Here is an 18698-nt window from a genome sequence, read left to right as displayed (position 1 = left end):
CCTGAACTATAGTCACTGTTACTAGTCTCCACCCAGTACCCTGAAATATAGTCACTGTTACTAGCCTCCCCCCAGTACCCTGAACTATAGTCACTGTTACTATAGTCACTGTTACCAGCCTCCACCCAGTACCCTGAACTATAGTCACTGTTACTAGTCTCCACCCAGTACCCTGAAATATAGTCACTGTTACTAGTCTCCCCCAGTACCCTGAACTATAGTCACTGTTACTAGTCTCCCCCCAGTACCCTGAACTATAGTCACTGTTACTAGTCTCCACCCAGTACCCTGAACTATAGTCACTGTTACTAGTCTCCCCCCAGTACCCTGAACTATAGTCACTGTTACTAGCCTCCCCCCAGTACCCTGAACTATAGTCACTGTTACTAGCCTCCCCCCAGTACCCTGAACTATAGTCACTGTTACTAGCCTCCCCCAGTACCCTGCCCTGAACTATAGTCACTGTTACTAGCCTCCCCCCAGTACCCTGAACTATAGTCACTGTTACTAGCCTCCCCCCAGTACCCTGAACTATAGTCACTGTTACTAGCCTCCCCCCAGTACTCTGAACTATAGTCACTGTTACTAGTCTCCCCCCAGTACCCTGCCCTGAACTATAGTCACTGTTACTAGTCTCCCCCCAGTACCCTGAACTATAGTCACTGTTACTATCCTCCCCCCAGTACCCTGAACTATAATCACTGTTACTAGCCTCCCCCAGTACCCTGCCCTGAACTATAGTCACTGTTACTAGCCTCCCCCCAGTACCCTGAACTATAGTCACTGTTACTAGCCTCCCCCCAGTACCCTGAACTATAGTCACTGTTACTAGCCTCCCCCCAGTACTCTGAACTATAGTCACTGTTACTAGTCTCCCCCCAGTACCCTGCCCTGAACTATAGTCACTGTTACTAGTCTCCCCCCAGTACCCTGAACTATAGTCACTGTTACTATCCTCCCCCCAGTACCCTGAACTATAATCACTGTTACTAGCCTCCCCCAGTACCCTGAACTATAGTCACTGTTACTAGCCTCCCCCCAGTACCCTGAACTATAGTCACTGTTACTAGCCTCCCCCCAGTACCCTGAACTATAGTCACTGTTACTAGTCTCCACCCAGTACCCTGAACCATAGTCACTGTTACTAGTCTCCCCCAGTACCCTGAACTATAGTCACTGTTACTAGCCTCCCCCAGTACCCTGAAATATAGTCACTGTTACTAGTCTCCCCCCAGTACCCTGAACTATAGTCACTGTTACTAGCCTCCCCCCAGTACCCTGAACTATAGTCACTGTTACTAGCCTCCCCCCAGTACCCTGAACTATAGTCACTGTTACTATCCTCCCCCCAGTACCCTGAACTATAGTCACTGTTACTAGTCTCCCCCCCCAGTACCCTGAACTATAGTCACTGTTACTAGTCTCCCCCCAGTACTCTGAACTATAGTCACTGTTACTAGTCTCCCCCCAGTACTCTGAACTATAGTCACTGTTACTAGCCTCCCCCCAGTACCCTGCACTATAGTCACTGTTACTAGTCTCCCCCCAGTACCCTGAACTATAGTCACTGTTACTAGCCTCCACCCAGTACCCTGAACTATAGTCACTGTTACTAGCCTCCCCCCAGTACCCTGAACTATAGTCAATGTTACTAGCCTCCCCTCAGTACCCTGCCCTGAACTATAGTCACTGTTACTAGCCTCTCCCCAGTACCCTGAACTATAGTCACTGTTACTAGCCTCCTCCCAGTACCCTGAACTATAGTCACTGTTACTAGCCTCTCCCCAGTACCCTGAACTATAGTCACTGTTACTAGCCTCCCCCCAGTACCCTGCCCTGAACTATAGTCACAGTTACTAGCCTCCCCCAGTACCCTGAACTATAGTCACTGTTACTAGCCTCCCCCCAGTACCCTGCCCTGAACTATAGTCACAGTTACTAGCCTCCCCCCAAGTACCCTGAACTATAGTCACTGTTACTAGTCTCCCCCCAGTACCCTGAACTATAGTCACTGTTACTAGCCTCCCCCCAGTACCCTGAACTATAGTCACTGTTACTAGTCTCCCCCCAGTACCCTGAACTATAGTCACTGTTACTCGTCTCCCCCCAGTACTCTGAACTATAGTCACTGTTACTAGTCTCCCCCCAGTACCCTGAACTATAGTCACTGTTACTAGTCTCCCCCCAGTACCCTGAACTATAGTCACTGTTACTAGTCTCCCCTCAGTACCCTGCCCTGAACTATAGTCACTGTTACTAGCCTCCCCCCAGTACCCTGCCCTGAACTATAGTCACTGTTACTAGCCTCCCCCCAGTACCCTGCCCTGAACTATAGTCACTGTTACTAGTCTCCCCCCAGTACCCTGAACTATAGTCACTGTTACTTGTCTCCCCCAGTACCCTGCCCGGAACTATAGTAATTTCTCTGCACTTACTATAACATCAGTAAAACTGTGTAACAATCAATCAACTTGAATCTGACCTGGCCACAGTAATCTGACCTGGCTACAGTAATCTGACCTGGCCACAGTAATCTGACCTGGCCACAGTAATCTGACCCGGCCATTTGGGTTGCAGACCTGGCCACAGTAATCTGACCGGGCCATTTGGGTTGCAGACCTGGCCACAGTAATCTGACCTGGCCACAGTAATCTGACCTGGCCACAGTAATCTGACCGGGCCACAGTAATCTGACCTGGCCACAGTAATCTGACCGGGCCACAGTAATCTGACCTGGCCACAGTAATCTGACCGGGCCACAGTAATCTGACCTGGCCACAGTAATCTGACCTGGCCACAGTAATCTGACCGGGCCACAGTAATCTGACCGGGCCATTTGGGTTGCAGACCTGGCCACAGTCATATGACCTGGCCACAGTAATCTGACCGGGCCACAGTAATCTGACCTGGCCACAGTAATCTGACCGGGCCACAGTAATCTGACCGGGCCATTTGGGTTGCAGACCTGGCCACAGTCATATGACCTGGCCACAGTAATCTGACCGGGCCACAGTAATCTGACCGGGCCACAGTAATCTGACCTGGCCACAGTAATCTGACCGGGCCACAGTCATATGACCTGGCCACAGTAATCTGACCGGGCCACAGTAATCTGACCTGGCCACAGTAATCTGACCTGGCCACAGTAATCTGACCTGCTTTATTCCCTCTGTTTTTCTTCATTTCTATTGTAACCATCTCTCTCTCTTTCTCTCTCTCTCTCCCTCTCTCCCTCCCTATCTCTCTCTATTGTCTCTCCCTCCACCCCCTCTCTCTCTCTCTCTCCACCCCCTCTCTCTCGTCTCTCCCTCCTCTCTCTCTCTTTCCCTCTCTCTCCTTCTCCCCCCCTCTCTCTCTCTCCCTCCCTCTCTCTCTCTTGTCTCTCCCTCCCCCTCTCCCCTCCTCTTTCTCTTCCCCCCCCTCTCTCTCTCTCTCTTGTCTCTTCCTCCCCCCCTCTCCCCCCTCTATCTCTCTCTTTCTCCCCCCTCTCACTTTCTCTATCTCTCCCTCCCTCTCTCTCTCTCTCTCTCTTGTCTCTCCCTTCTCTTTCTCTCCTCCCCCTCTTTCTCTCTCTCTCCCCTCCCCCCTCTCTCTCTCTCTCTCTCTCGTCTCTCCCTCCCCCCTCTCTCCCCCCTCTTTCTCTCTTTCTCCCCCCTCTCTCTCTCTCTCTCTCTCTCTCTCTCTCCCTCCCCCCTCTTTCTCTCTCTCCCCCTCTCTCTCTCTCTCTCTCTCCCTCCCTCCCTCCCTCTCTCTCTTGTCTCTCCCTCCCCCCTCTCCCCCCTCTTTCTCTCTCCCCCCCCCTCTCTCTCTCTTGTCTCTCTCTCCCCCCCTCTTTCTTTCGCTTTCTCCCCCCTCTCTCTCTCTCTCTCTCGCTTTCTCTCCCTCCCTCTCTCTCTCTCTTGTCTCTCCCTCCCTCTCCCCCCCTCTTTGTCTCTCTCTCTCTTGTCTCTCCCTCTCCCTTTCTCCCTCCTCTCTCTCTCTCTTTCCCTCTCTCCCTCTCCCCCCTCTCTCTCTCTCTCTCTCTCTCTCTCTCTCTCTCTCGTCTCTCTCCCCCCATCTTTCTCTCTCTCTCTCCCCTCTCTCTCTCTCCCCTCTCTCTCTCTCTCGTCTCTCCCTCCCCCCTCTCTCCCCCTCTCTCCCTCTCTCTCTCTCTCCCTCTCTCCCCCCTCTCTCTCTGTCCCTCTTCCTCTCCCTCTGCCCCCCCCCCCTCTCTCTCTCCTCCCCCCCTCTCTCCCCCTCTCAATTCAATTCAAGGGCTTTATTGGCATGGGAAACATGTGTTAACATTGCCAAAGCAAGTGAGGTAGACAACATACAAAGTGAAAATATAAAGTGAAAAACAACAAAAATTAACAGTAAACATTACACATACAGAGGTTTCAAAACAGTAAAGACATTACAAATGTCATATTATATATATATATATATATATATATATATATATACAGTGTTTTAACAATGTACAAATGGTTAAAGGACACAAGATAAAATAAATAAGCATAAATATGGGTTGTATTTACAATGGTGTGTGTTCTTCACTGGTTGCCCTTTTCTTGTGGCAACAGGTCACAAATCTGGCTGCTGTGATGGCACACTGTGGAATTTCACCCAGTAGATATGGGAGTTTTTCAAATTTGGATTTGTTTTCGAATTCTTTGTGGATCTGTGTAATCTGAGGGAAATATGTCTCTCTAATATGGTCATACATTGGGCAGGAGGTTAGGAAGTGCAGCTCAGTTTCCACCTCATTTTGTGGGCAGTGAGCACATAGCCTGTCTTCTCTTGAGAGCCATGTCTGCCTACGGCGGCCTTTCTCAATAGCAAGGCTATGCTCACTGAGTCTGTACATAGTCAAAGCTTTCCTCTCTCTCTCTCCCTCTCTCCCCCCTCTCTCTCTGTCCCTCTTCCTCTCCCTCTGCCCCCCCCTCTCTCTCCTCCCCCCCTCCCCTTCTGCCGTGCATGACATATTTTATTAGTGTGATGTTACCGCCACTGTCTCCCTGTGTGTGTGTGTGGGGCATAGAGAAGGCAGGCTGTTAATCAGAGTCACCAGCACTACTAATGAGAGTTCCCTCAGCACCTCCACACCACACAATCAGTCCTCAATGTGGCTGTTGATGCTATGCTCTTTCACAGTAACCCTCCCTGAGCTGGTGCTATTCCCGTTCACAGTAACCCCCCCCTGAGCTGGTGCTATTCCCGTTCACAGTAACCCCCCCTGAGCTGGTGTTATTCCCGTTCACAGTATCCCCCCCTGAGCTGGTGCTATTCCCGTTCACAGCAACCCCCCCTGAGCTGGTGCTATTCCCATTCACTTCAACCCCCCCTGAGCTGATGCTATTCCCGTTCACAGTAACCCCCCCTGAGCTGATGCTATTCCCATTCACAGTAACCCCCCCTGAGCTGGTGCTATTCCCATTCATAGCAACCCCCCCTGAGCTGGTGCTATTCCCGTTCACAGTAACCCCCCCTGAGCTGGTGCTATTCCCGTTCATAGTATCCCCCCTAAGCTGGTGCTATTCCCGTTCACAGTATCCCCCCTGGGCTGGTGCTATACCCGTTCACAGTAACCCCCCCTGAGCTGGTGCTATTCCGGTTCAAAGTAACCCCCCCTGTGTGTAGTGTGTAGGGCGCTGTCGGTGTGTATAGAGTCAGTATGTATAGAGTCGGTGTGTATAGAGTCGGAGTGTATAGGTGTCGGTGTGTTTAGAGTCGGTGTGTATGTGTGTAAATAAGAATACAATACAAGGGTCAACTCAGATATTTAGTTAGCTATTTAGTTAGCCATTTCGTTAGCCATTTAGTTAGCTATTTAGTTAGCCATTTCGTTAGCTATTTAGTTAGCCATTTTAGTTAGCCATTTCGTTAGCGATTTGGTTTGGGGATAGAGCTGTTCAGGAGACTGTTGGTGTCAGACTTGATGCACCGGTACCGCTTGCCGTGCGGAAGCAGAGAGAACAGTCTATGGCTTGGGAGGCTGGAGTCATTAACGGCGGTGACATTACCATACCAAATCAATATGCTCTCAATGGTTCAGCTGTAGAACTTTTTGACAATTTGATGGCCCATGCCAAACCTTTTCAACCCCCTGAGGGGGAAGAACAGGCGCTGTCGGGCTTTCACCACGACTGTGAGTGAGTGTGGACCATTAGTGATTTGAACAGTGAGGAATTTTGTAACAGTGGGTTAACTGCCTTGTTCAGAGTCAAAACGACAGATTTTTTTTACCTTGTCAGCTCGAGGATTCGATGTAGCAAACTTTCGGTTGCTAGTCCAACGCTCTAACCACTAGCCTACCTGCCGCCCCAGATTGATTTACCTGATCACCAGGATTTAGGGCCCCCAATACAAATTATCTTATGAATATGTTACTTTTTTTTTTTGCATTTAAAAGCATCCTTTGTACTTTTTCTTAAAGAAGTGTTTGGTGAATCCGGAGCCATGACTTGAATGAGATACAGTATCTGTGTTGTCCTCCTTACCTCCCATGAGGAACAGTAATCTGTGTTGTCCTCTTACCTCCCATGAGGAACAGTATCTGTGCTGTCCTCTTACCTCCCATGAGGAACAGTAATCTATGTTGTCCTCTTACCTCCCATGAGGAACAGTAATCTGTGTTGTCCTTTTACCTCCCATGAGGAACAGTATCTGTGCTGTCCTCTTACCTCCCATGAGGAACAGTATCTGTGCTGTCCTCTTACCTCCCATGAGGAACAGTAATCTATGTTGTCCTCTTACCTCCCATGAGGAACAGTAAACTGTGTTGTCCTCTTACCTCCCATGAGGAACAGTATCTGTGCTGTCCTCTTACCTCCCATGAGGAACAGTATCTGTTTTGTCCTCTTACCTCCCATGAGGAACAGTATCTGTGCTGTCCTCTTACCTCCCATGAGGAACAGTATCTGTTTTGTCCTCTTACCTCCCATGAGGAACAGTATCTGTGCTGTCCTCTTACCTCCAATGAGGAACAGTAATCTATGTTGTCCTCTTACCTCCCATGAGGAACAGTAATCTGTGTTGTCCTCTTACCTCCCATGAGGAACAGTATCTGTGCTGTCCTCTTACCTCCCACGAGGAACAGTATCTGTGCTGTCCTCTTACCTCCCATGAGGAACAGTAATCTGTGCTGTCCTCTTACCTCCCATGAGGAACAGTATCTGTTTTGTCCTCTTACCTCCCATGAGGAAACGTAATCTATGTTGTCCTCTTAACACCCATGAGGAACAGTATCTGTGTTCTCCTCTTACCTCCCATGAGGAACATTATCTGTGTTGTCCTCTTACCTCCCATGAGGAACAGTAATCTGTGTTGTCCGCTTACCTCCCATGAGGAACAGTAATCTGTGCTGTCCTCTTACCTCCAATGAGGAACAGTATCTGTGCTGTCCTCTTACCTCCCATGAGGAACAGTATCTGTGCTGTCCTCTTACCTCCCATGAGGAACAGTATCTGTTTTGTCCTCTTACCTCCCATGAGGAACAGTAATCTGTGTTGTCCTCTTACCTCCCATGAGGAACAGTAATCTGTGTTGTCCTCTTACCTCCCATGAGGAACAGTAATCCTGCCACGTACTGCATCAGTCCTCTATCCCAGCAGCATCCCAGAACACCTATCGTCCAGCCAAACAGAATGATGGCTACAGCCATGCCCATGAAGCCTGCCGTCATCCGCCGCAGGTCTGGAGAGACAGGAGAGATACAAGAGGGGAGAGTTAGCATGGTTACAACACACACACTGTAGTCCACGTTCTGACACAAACACACTGTAGTCCATGTTCAGACACACACACTAGTCCACGTTCTGACACACACACTGTAGTCCACGTTCAGACACACACACTGTAGTCCACGTTCAGACACACACACTGTAGTCCACGTTCAGACACACACACACTGTAGTCCACGTTCTGACACACACACACTGTAGTCCACGTTCAGACACACACACTGTAGTCTAAGTTCAGACACACACACTGTAGTCCACGTTCTGACACACACACACTGTAGTCCACGTTCTGACACACACACACTGTAGTCCACGTTCAGACACACACACTGTAGTCTAAGTTCAGACACAAACACTGTAGTCCACGTTCTGACACACACACACTGTAGTCCACGTTCTGACACACACACACTGTAGTCCACGTTCAGACACACACAAACACTGTAGTCCACGTTCAGACACACACACACTGTAGTCCACGTTCAGACACACACACACTGTAGTCCACGTTCTGACACACACACACTGTAGTCCACGTTCAGACACACACAAACACTGTAGTCCACGTTCAGACACACACACACTGTAGTCCACGTTCAGACACACACAAACACTGTAGTCCACGTTCAGACACACACACACTGTAGTCCACGTTCTGACACACACACTGTAGTCTATGTTCTGACACACACACACTGTAGTCCACGTTCTGACACACACACTGTAGTCCACGTTCTGACACACACACACTGTAGTCCACGTTCAGACACACACACTGTAGTCCACGTTCAGACACACACTGTAGTCCACGTTCAGACACACACACTGTAGTCTACGTTCAGACACACACACTGTAGTCCACGTTCAGATACACACAAACACTGTAGTCCACGTTCAGACACACACACACTGTAGTCCACGTTCTGACACACACACACTGTAGTCCACGTTCAGACACACACACACTGTAGTCCACGTTCTGACACACACACACTGTAGTCCACGTTCTGACACACACACACTGTAGTCCACGTTCAGACACACACACACTGTAGTCCACGTTCAGACACACACACACACTGTAGTCCACGTTCAGACACACACAAACACTGTAGTCCACGTTCAGACACACACACACTGTAGTCCACGTTCAGACACACACACACTGTAGTCCACGTTCTGACACACACACTGTAGTCCACGTTCTGACACACACACACTGTAGTCCACGTTCTGACACACACACACTGTAGTCCACGTTCAGACACACACACACACACTGTAGTCCACGTTCAGACACACACACACTGTAGTCCACGTTCAGACACACACACACTGTAGTCCACATTCAGACACACACACACACACTGTAGTCCACGTTCAGACACACACACTGTAGTCCACGTTCAGACACACACACACTGTAGTCCACGTTCTGACACACACACACACTGTAGTCCACGTTCAGACACACACACACTGTAGTCCACATTCAGACACACACACTGTAGTCCACGTTCAGACACACACACTGTAGTCCACATTCAGACACACACACTGTAGTCCACGTTCAGACACACACACACACACTGTAGTCCACGTTCAGACACACACACACTGTAGTCCACGTTCAGACACACACACACTGTAGTCCACATTCAGACACACACACACACACTGTAGTCCACGTTCAGACACACACACTGTAGTCTAAGTTCAGACACACACTGTAGTCCACGTTCAGACACACACACACTGTAGTCCACGCTCAGACACACACACACACTGTAGTCCACGTTCAGACACACACACTGTAGTCCACTTTCAGACACACACACAGAAGGGTTAGGCAACGTTCAGACAGAAATAGCTACTGGAACGGTCTTGACCTCTGACCCTGTCAGGACGCCTGTCATTCAGCTACTGGAACTGTTTTTAACCTCTGACCCTGTCAGGGCGCCAGTCATTCAGCTACTGGGACTGTCTTAACCTCTGACCCTGTCAGGAAGCCTGTCATTCAGCTACTGGGACTGTCTTAACCTCTGACCCTGTCAGGAAGCCTGTGATTCAGCTATTGGAAGTGTCCCAACGTAACAGTCCTAACCCCTGACTCTGTGAACAGACTACTGACGACACAGCAGAGATAGAAGATCAACTGTAGCGTCTACAGAAGACAAATGTAGAAATCTGTAATGTTGCTCGTATCAGATCTCCTGACATTATGACCTCACGTCCTTATACCGTATGTCCTCACTTCCTAATACCGTATGACCTCACTTCCTAATACCGTATGACCTCACTTCCTAATACCGTATGACCTCACTTCCTAATACCGTATGACCTCACTTCCTAATACCGTATGACCTCACTTCCTAATACCGTATGACCTCACTTCCAAAATACCGTATGACCTCACTTCCTAATACCGTATGAACTCACTTCCTTATACCGTATGACCTCACTTCCTAATACCGTATGGCCTCACTTCCTAATACTGTATGATCTCACTTCCTAATACCGTATGACCTTACTTCCTAATACCGTATGACCTCACTTCCTAAGACCGTATGGCCTCACTTCCTTATACCGTATGACCTCACTTCCTAATACCGTATGACCTCACTTCCTAATACCGTATGACCTCACTTCCTAATACCGTTTGACCTCACTTCCTTATACCGTATGACCTCACTTCCTAATACCGTATGACCTCACTTCCTAATACCGTATGAACTCACTTCCTAATACCGTATGAACTCACTTCCTAATACCGTATGAACTCACTTCCTTATACCGTATGACCTCACTTCCTAATACCGTATGACCTCACTTCCTAATACCGTATGACCTCACTTCCTTATACCGTATGACCTCACTTCCTTATACTGTATGGCCTCACTTCCTTATACCGTATGACCTCACTTCCTAATACCGTATGACCTCACTTCCTAATACCGTATGACCTCACTTCCTAATACCGTATGATCTCACTTCCTTATACCGTATGACCTCACTTCCTAATACTGTATGATCTCACTTCCTAATACCGTATGACCTCACTTCCTAATACCGTATGACCTCACTTCCTAATACCGTATGACCTCACTTCCTAATACCGTATGATCTCACTTCCTTATACCGTATGACCTCACTTCCTAATACTGTATGATCTCACTTCCTAATACTGTATGACCTCACTTCCTAATACCGTATGACCTCACTTCCTTATACCGTATGACCTCACTTCCTTATACCGTATGACTTCACTTCCTTATACCGTATGACCTCACTTCCTTATACCGTATGACCTTAGTTTGTCTATACTATTTCAGGATAACACCTTGAGCTCCCGCTGCTGGTGTGTGCCAGTCCGTGAGCATGTTTTTACGGGCTGAGGAAGAATGATGTGGGGAGAGGCCCGTAGAACCTTGACGGGCAAGCACCAACGCCCTCTAGGTAATCTGTCCCACAGTCCCACAGGGCCCATAAATACTCTACCTATCAACAGTCCCATGTCTGCCCTAACTGCCCCAGAGCAGAACAAATAGAGAGCGAGAGAAAGAGAGAGAGAGAAGGTGGGGCAGGGAGAGAGATGGAGAGAGACAGCAGCTAAAATGTTATCTGGACGTAAGAGAGTAAGATATGATCTATTTAATATGATCTATAATCATACTATTTCATCAGGATTCTTCTCAGCTTGTAGTTCGAATTCAACTGGACGGATCTCAAACTTCAAAAACGAGCCTCACAGGATGAACCCAGATGTCATTGGGCCCCCGGAGTGGAGCAGTGGTTTAAAGGCTCCCGAGTGGAGCAGTGGTCTAAAGGCTCCCGAGTGGAGCAGTGGTCTAAAGGCTCCCGAGTGGAGCAGTGGTCTAAAGGCTCCCGATTGGAGCGGTGGTTTAAAGGCTCCCGAGTGGAGCAGTGGTCTAAAGGCTCCCGAGTGGAGCAGTGGTCTAAAGGCTCCCGATTGGAGCGGTGGTTTAAAGGCTCCCGAGTGGAGCAGTGGTCTAAAGGCTCCCAAGTGGAGCAGTGGTCTAAAGGCTCCCGAGTGGAGCAGTGGTCTAAAGGCTCCCGATTGGAGCGGTGGTTTAAAGGCTCCCGAGTGGAGCAGTGGTCTAAAGGCTCCCAAGTGGAGCAGTGGTCTAAAGGCTCCCGAGTGGAGCAGTGGTCTAAAGGCTCCCAAGTGGAGCAGTGGTCTAAAGGCTCCCGAGTGGAGCAGTGGTCTAAAGGCTCCCGAGTGGAGCAGTGGTCTAAAGGCTCCCGAGTGGAGCAGTGGTCTAAAGGCTCCCGAGTGGAGCAGTGGTCTAAAGGCTCCCGAGTGGAGCAGTGGTCTAAAGGCTCCCGAGTGGAGCGGTGGTCTAAAGGCTCCCGAGTGGAGCGGTGGTCTAAAGGCTCCCGAGTGGAGCGGTGGTCTAAAGGCTCCCGAGTGGAGCGGTGGTCTAAAGGCTCCCGAGTGGAGCGGTGGTTTAAAGGCTCCCGAGTGGGGCGGTGGTCTAAAGGCTCCCGAGTGGAGCAGTGGTCTAAAGGCTCCCGAGTGGAGCAGTGGTCTAAAGGCTCCCGTGTGGAGTAGTGGTTTAAAGGCACTGCATCTCAGTGCAAGAGGCATCACTACAGTCCCTGGTTTGATTCCAGGCTGTATCACATCCGGCTGTGATTGGGAGTCCCATAGGGTGGCGCACAGTTGGCCCAGCGTTGTTCAGATTTGGCCGGGGTAGGTCATCATTGTAAATAAGAATTTGTTCTTAACTGACTTGCCTTGTTACCTAAAAAAATTGCATCTAGTTATTCATCACAGGTCTGGAAGCAATCATAGACTCATACAAGGGGGGAGAGATTGAGGAGGGGGGAGAGATTGAGGAGGGGGGAGAGATTGAGGAGGGGGGAGAGATTGAGGAGGGGGGAGAGATTGAGGAGGGGGGAGAGATTGAGGAGGGGAGAGAGATTGAGGTGTGGGGAGAGATTGAGGAGGGAGGAGAGAGATTGAGGTGTGGGGAGAGATTGAGGTGTGGGGAGAGATTGAGGTGTGTATGTAAATGATGCAGGTGCAGATATCATCCTCTCATCAGGAGAGACATTATCCATGTACACAATTATTCACCTTCTGCTGCTTCCTGCTTCCCCCAGATTCACCAGACCTGCTTCTGACACAGAGGAGTGTTGCTGCTAATTGCAGACATGTTTTGTGTGTGTGTGTGTGTGTGTGTGTGTATGTATGTGTGTGTGTGTGCCATAGCCAGAGATCAGCTAACTGCCACTGCCGGCCCCTTTCATCTCTAACAGAGGGGGTACAGGTTAATACCCTCCCAGACCACCTCCTTTGATCTCTAACAGAGGGGGTCCAGATTAATACCCTCCCGGGCCACCACCTCCTTTGATCTCTAACAGAGGGGGTCCAGGTTATTACCCTCCCGGGCCAGACCACCACCACCTCCTTTGATCTGTAACAGAGGGGGTACAGGTTAATACCCTCCCAGACCACCACCTCCTTTGATCTCTAACAGAGGGGGTACAGGTTAATACCCTCCCAGACCACCACCTCCTTTGATCTCTAACAGAGGGGGTACAGGTTAATACCCTCCCAGACCACCACCTCCTTTGATCTCTAACAGAGGGGGTACAGGTTAATACCCTCCCAGACCACCACCTCCTTTGATCTCTAACAGAGGGGGTACAGGTTAATACCCTCCCAGACCACCACCTCCTTTGATCTCTAACAGAGGGGGTACAGGTTACTACCCTCCCAGACCACCACCTCCTTTGATCTCTAACAGAGGGGGTACAGGTTAATACCCTCCCAGACCACCACCTCCTTTGATCTCTAACAGAGGGGGTACAGGTTAATACCCTCCCAGACCACCACCTCCTTTGATCTCTAACAGAGGGGATACAGGTTAATACCCTCCCAGACCACCACCTCCTTTGATCTCTAACAGAGGGGGTACAGGTTACTACCCTCCCAGACCACCACCTTATTTGATCTCTAACAGAGGGGGTAAAGGTTACTACCCTCCCAGACCACCACCTCCTTTGATCTCTAACAGAGGGGGTACAGGTTAATACCCTCCCAGACCACCACCTCCTTTGATCTCTAACAGAGGGGGTACAGGTTAATACCCTCCCAGACCACCTCCTCCTTTGATCTCTAACAGAGGGGGTACAGGTTATTACCCTCCCGGGCCAGACCACCACCTCCTTTGATCTCTAACAGAGGGGGTACAGGTTAATACCCTCCCAGACCACCACCTCCTTTGATCTCTAACAGAGGGGGTACAGGTTAATACCCTCCCAGACCACCACCTCCTTTGATCTCTAACAGAGGGGTTACAGGTTATTACCCTCCCGGGCCAGACCATCAAAGCCAGAGATCTACCACGATGTCGTGATGTCACAGACACCAGCGTTGCGTGCTAAGCGCTCGTGGCGGGGGGGGGGGGGATGGCAGATGGGACGAGGGATATTGTTTATTTGGGGGGAAAGAGAGAGGAGGGGTTTTTGTCAAGGGGAAGGGAGGATCGCTGACTGAGGATATGTCCCAAATGGCACCCTATTCCCTATGTACGATCCCATAGTGCTCTGGTCACAAGTAACTTTTAGTGCACTATGTAGGGAATAGGGTATAAGGTGCCTTTTGGAATGCGATCACATACGGACTCTGCTGCCATCAGAATCTCTCCTCGTCTTGTCTTGTCAAGGAGCAGGGGGCCGGTTGGCTGCTGCTGCCGTGGCGATGGGCCCGTTGGGGGGGTAATAGAGCTTCATTTCATTATCGGATGTCAACCGCCACCAGGGGAAAAAAACCACGGAGAGGAGAAATCTAATTACTACTGATAGCAGGAGGGATGGACAGTGGTGGTCGCTGGGATGGACTCTCCTCTCCTCTCCTCCTCCCCCTCCTCTCCTCTCCTTTCCTCTCCTCTCCTCTCCTCTCCTCTCCTCTCCTCTCCTCTCCTCTCCCTTCTCTACATTATAAGACGATGACATATGCCCCATTTATTTAGAGACAGCTTTCAACATATGCCCTGTGGTTGGTGGCTGTGTAGTGTGGTGTTCTCCTGCTGCCTGACAGTAATCCCCAGGGTATAGTGACATATGGGTGATTTACAGGCTGGCAGTAGGCTGGCCGCCACGCTGTCCCTCTAGGATCAGCCATGCAGGATCCACAGGGAGCAGGGCATTGGGACGGAGAGAGAGGACTGAAAGGACAGAGTAATAGAACAGAGGGAGGACTGGCGGTTTCCTAGTCAGTGGACAGTAGAGGGCACATCTGTCCCTGGGGGACATGGGGTCAACAGAGGGTTTCCTAGTCAGTGGACAGAAGAGGGCACATCTGTCCCTGGGGGACATGGGGTCAACAGAGGGAGGACTGACTATTTCCTAGTCAGTGGACAGAAGTCAACAGAGGGTTTCCTAGTCAGTGGACAGTAGAGGGCACATCTGTCCCTCGGGGACAGAGGACAAGGGGTCAACAGCGACTGTACAGGTTCAAGGTACAGATAGAATAGCCGTGAAAAACAAAAAGTTTCCTCTTTGAAGAAGACCATCTAGTCAAAACATTAAACTTAATAAAACAACTGGAGAATCAGTTTCCTGTTTCTGTTTTCTGTTGACGAAGAGGGTCTGTGAGGTCACCCGAGGGGCAGTGTTGGAGCACCAAGCTGTCAATCAACTCTTCCAGCCAATCACCTCGCCCGTGAGGTCAACAGAGAAGCGAGACACAGAAGGGGACACCACTATTATCTGTGGTTTGTCATGTCGACTAGGGGGGGTGTGGATCTTTGCTATAAAAGATATCAGTTGCCATTACGTTGACCACTCTCAACTTTTCATTAGAGATACTGAACTGTTGAAAGTCAAATACTATTGCAAAAGCTGAATTATTATTGAAAGTGAAGTTTAAGTATAACTCTGACCTGGTGTTTGCTCTCTTATCATTTGGCAATACAGGAAATTGCCACAAAAGTATACCGGTAGTTAGACCACAGACTGATGGTTATGTGTCTGGTCACGTATACTTTGATCATCATTATCGATCACTAGGAATAGCTGACATTAGCGATCTAGCTAGCTAATAGCTACTTAGGTAGCAGGCTAACGTTAGCCTACCTCAGTACAACTCGCATCTGGCTTGGACACTAGGAATAGCTGGCATTAGCGATCTAGCTAGCTAATAGCTACCTAGCTAGCTGGTTAACATTGGCCTACCTCAGTACAACTCGCATCTGGCTTGGACACTAGGAATAGCTGACATTAGCGATCTAGCTAGCTAATAGCTACTTAGGTAGCAGGCTAATGTTAGCCTACCTCAGTACAACTCGCCTCTGGCTTGGACACTAGGAATAGCTGACATTAGCGATCTAGCTAGCTAATAGCTACTTAGGTAGCAGGCTAACGTTAGCCTACCTAAATACAACTCGGAGGTTTTGTAGTGAAACGCCATCATGAGACCTCTGATAGTGATCTGAGTTACTGCCCTGAGGACACAGACTGCTTCAGTCTGGCTTGATAAACTAGTTGGCTAATTCCCCAGCCAAGCAGATACAACTAGCATAGTCAACTAGTCGGCTAATTCCCCAGCCAAGCAGATACAACTAGCATAGTAAACTAGTCGGCTAATTCCCCAGCCAAGCAGATACAACTAGTATAGTCAACTAGTAGGCTAATTCCTCAAACAAGCAGATACAACTAGCATAGCAAACTAGTAGGCTAATTCCCCAAACAAGCAGATACAACTAGCATAGTCAACTAGTCGGCTAATTCCCCAGCCAAGCAGATACAACTAGCATAGTCAACTAGTTGGCTAATTCCCCAGCCAAGCAGATACAACTAGCATAGAAAACTAGTCGGCTAATTCCCCCAGCCAAGCAGATACAACTAGCAAAGTCAACTAGTCGGCTAATTCCCCAGCCAAGCAGATACAACTAGCATAGTCAACTAGTAGGCTAATTCCTCAAACAAGCAGATACAACTAGCATAGTAATTTTTTGTTGTGAAGTGAATAAGCAAAGGGCTTATTAATGCAATTTACCACTTGTCTGTTACAGGCCCTCCCAGTCAACGCCACCTCATAAGATTGGCTTCTACAGCTGTTCCAGAGATGTCCAGGTTACAGCCGAACATGCAGCATAGAGAAGACCAGCAAGGGGCCCTCATTAGTATCATGCAGGCAGACATGACCTCACTGTGAACATTCCTATGAATGGAACAGACAGACATGACCTCACTGTGAACATTCCTATGAATGGAACAGACAGACATGACCTCACTGTGAACATTCCTATGAATGGAACAGACAGACATGACCTCACTGTGAACATTCCTATGAATGGAACAGACAGACATGACCTCACTGTGAACATTCCTATGACTGGAACAGACAGACATGACCTCACTGTGAACATTCCTATGAATGGAACAGACAGACATGACCTCACTGTGAACATTCCTATGAATGGAACAGACAGACATGACCTCACTGTGAACATTCCTATGAATGGAACAGACAGTCATGACCTCACTGTGAACATTCCTATGAATGGAACAGACAGACATGACCTCACTGTGAACATTCCTATGAATGGAACAGACAGACATGACCTCACTGTGAACATTCCTATGACTGGAACAGACAGACATGACCTCACTGTGAACATTCCTATGAATGGAACAGACAGACATGACCTCACTGTGAACATTCCTATGAATGGAACAGACAGACATGACCTCACTGTGAACATTCCTATGACTGGAACAGACAGACATGACCTCACTGTGAACATTCCTATGAATGGAACAGACAGACATGACCTCACTGTGAACATTCCTATGAATGGAACAGACAGACATGACCTCACTGTGAACATTCCTATGAATGGAACAGACAGACATGACCTCACTGTGAACATTCCTATGACTGGAACAGACAGACATGACCTCACTGTGAACATTCCTATGAATGGAACAGACAGACATGACCTCACTGTGAACATTCCTGTAAATGTAACAGACAGACATGACCTCACTGTGAACATTCCTATGACTGGAACAGACAGACAGGACCTCACTGTGAACATTCCTATGAATGGAACAGACAGACATGACCTCACTGTGAACATTCCTATGAATGGAACAGACAGACATGACCTCACTGTGAACATTCCTATGAATGGAACAGACAGACATGACCTCACTGTGAACATTCCTATGACTGGAACAGACAGACATGACCTCACTGTGAACATTCCTATGAATGGAACAGACAGTCATGACCTCACTGTGAACATTCCTATGAATGGAACAGACAGACATGACCTCACTGTGAACATTCCTAAGAATGGAACAGACAGACATGACCTCACTGTGAACATTCCTATGACTGGAACAGACAGACATGACCTCACTGTGAACATTCCTATGAATGGAACAGACAGACATGACCTCACTGTGAACATTCCTATGAATGGAACAGACAGACATGACCTCACTGTGAACATTCCTATTAATGGAACAGACAGACATGACCTCACTGTGAACATTCCTATGACTGGAACAGACAGACATGACCTCACTGTGAACATTCCTATGAATGGAACAGACAGACATGACCTCACTGTGAACATTCCTGTAAATGGAACAGTCAGTCACAAGTATCCGGCCAGAAACCTTCACCTGTCAGCAGCAACAGCTTTCACAGGCCATTCATTCAGAAGGTCACCCATTGGCCCTGTCCAGGCCATTCATTCAGAAGGTCACCCATTGGCCCTGTCCAGGTCATTCATTCAGAAGGTCACCCATTGGCCCTGTTCAGGCCATTCATTCAGAAGGTCACCCATTGGCCCTGTTCAGGCCATTCATTCAGAAGGTCACCCATTGGCCCTGTCCAGGCCATTCATTCAGAAGGTCACCCATTGGCCCTGTCCAGGCCATTCATTCAGAAGGTCACCCATTGGCCCTGTCCAGACCATTCATTCAGAA

At 48.9% G+C, this 18698-nt stretch overlaps 1 protein-coding gene across 1 annotated transcript in view; it reads right to left on the bottom strand.

Annotated features, from left to right (window-relative positions):
* Positions 1-18698, bottom strand: part of LOC118942866 (transmembrane protein 178B) — a 190883-nt gene that overhangs the window by 13434 nt on the left and 158751 nt on the right. The window contains exon 3 of the mRNA XM_036956805.1: positions 7540-7677. Within this exon, the coding sequence (XP_036812700.1) occupies positions 7540-7677 (138 nt within the window). The remainder of the gene's footprint in view (positions 1-7539; positions 7678-18698) is intronic.

This window comes from Oncorhynchus mykiss, chromosome 21 (genome assembly GCF_013265735.2).
Source record: "Oncorhynchus mykiss isolate Arlee chromosome 21, USDA_OmykA_1.1, whole genome shotgun sequence".
Lineage (NCBI taxonomy): Eukaryota > Metazoa > Chordata > Actinopteri > Salmoniformes > Salmonidae > Oncorhynchus > Oncorhynchus mykiss.
Note: the sequence above shows the minus strand (reverse complement) of the source record. Positions and strands in the feature narration are given on the sequence as shown.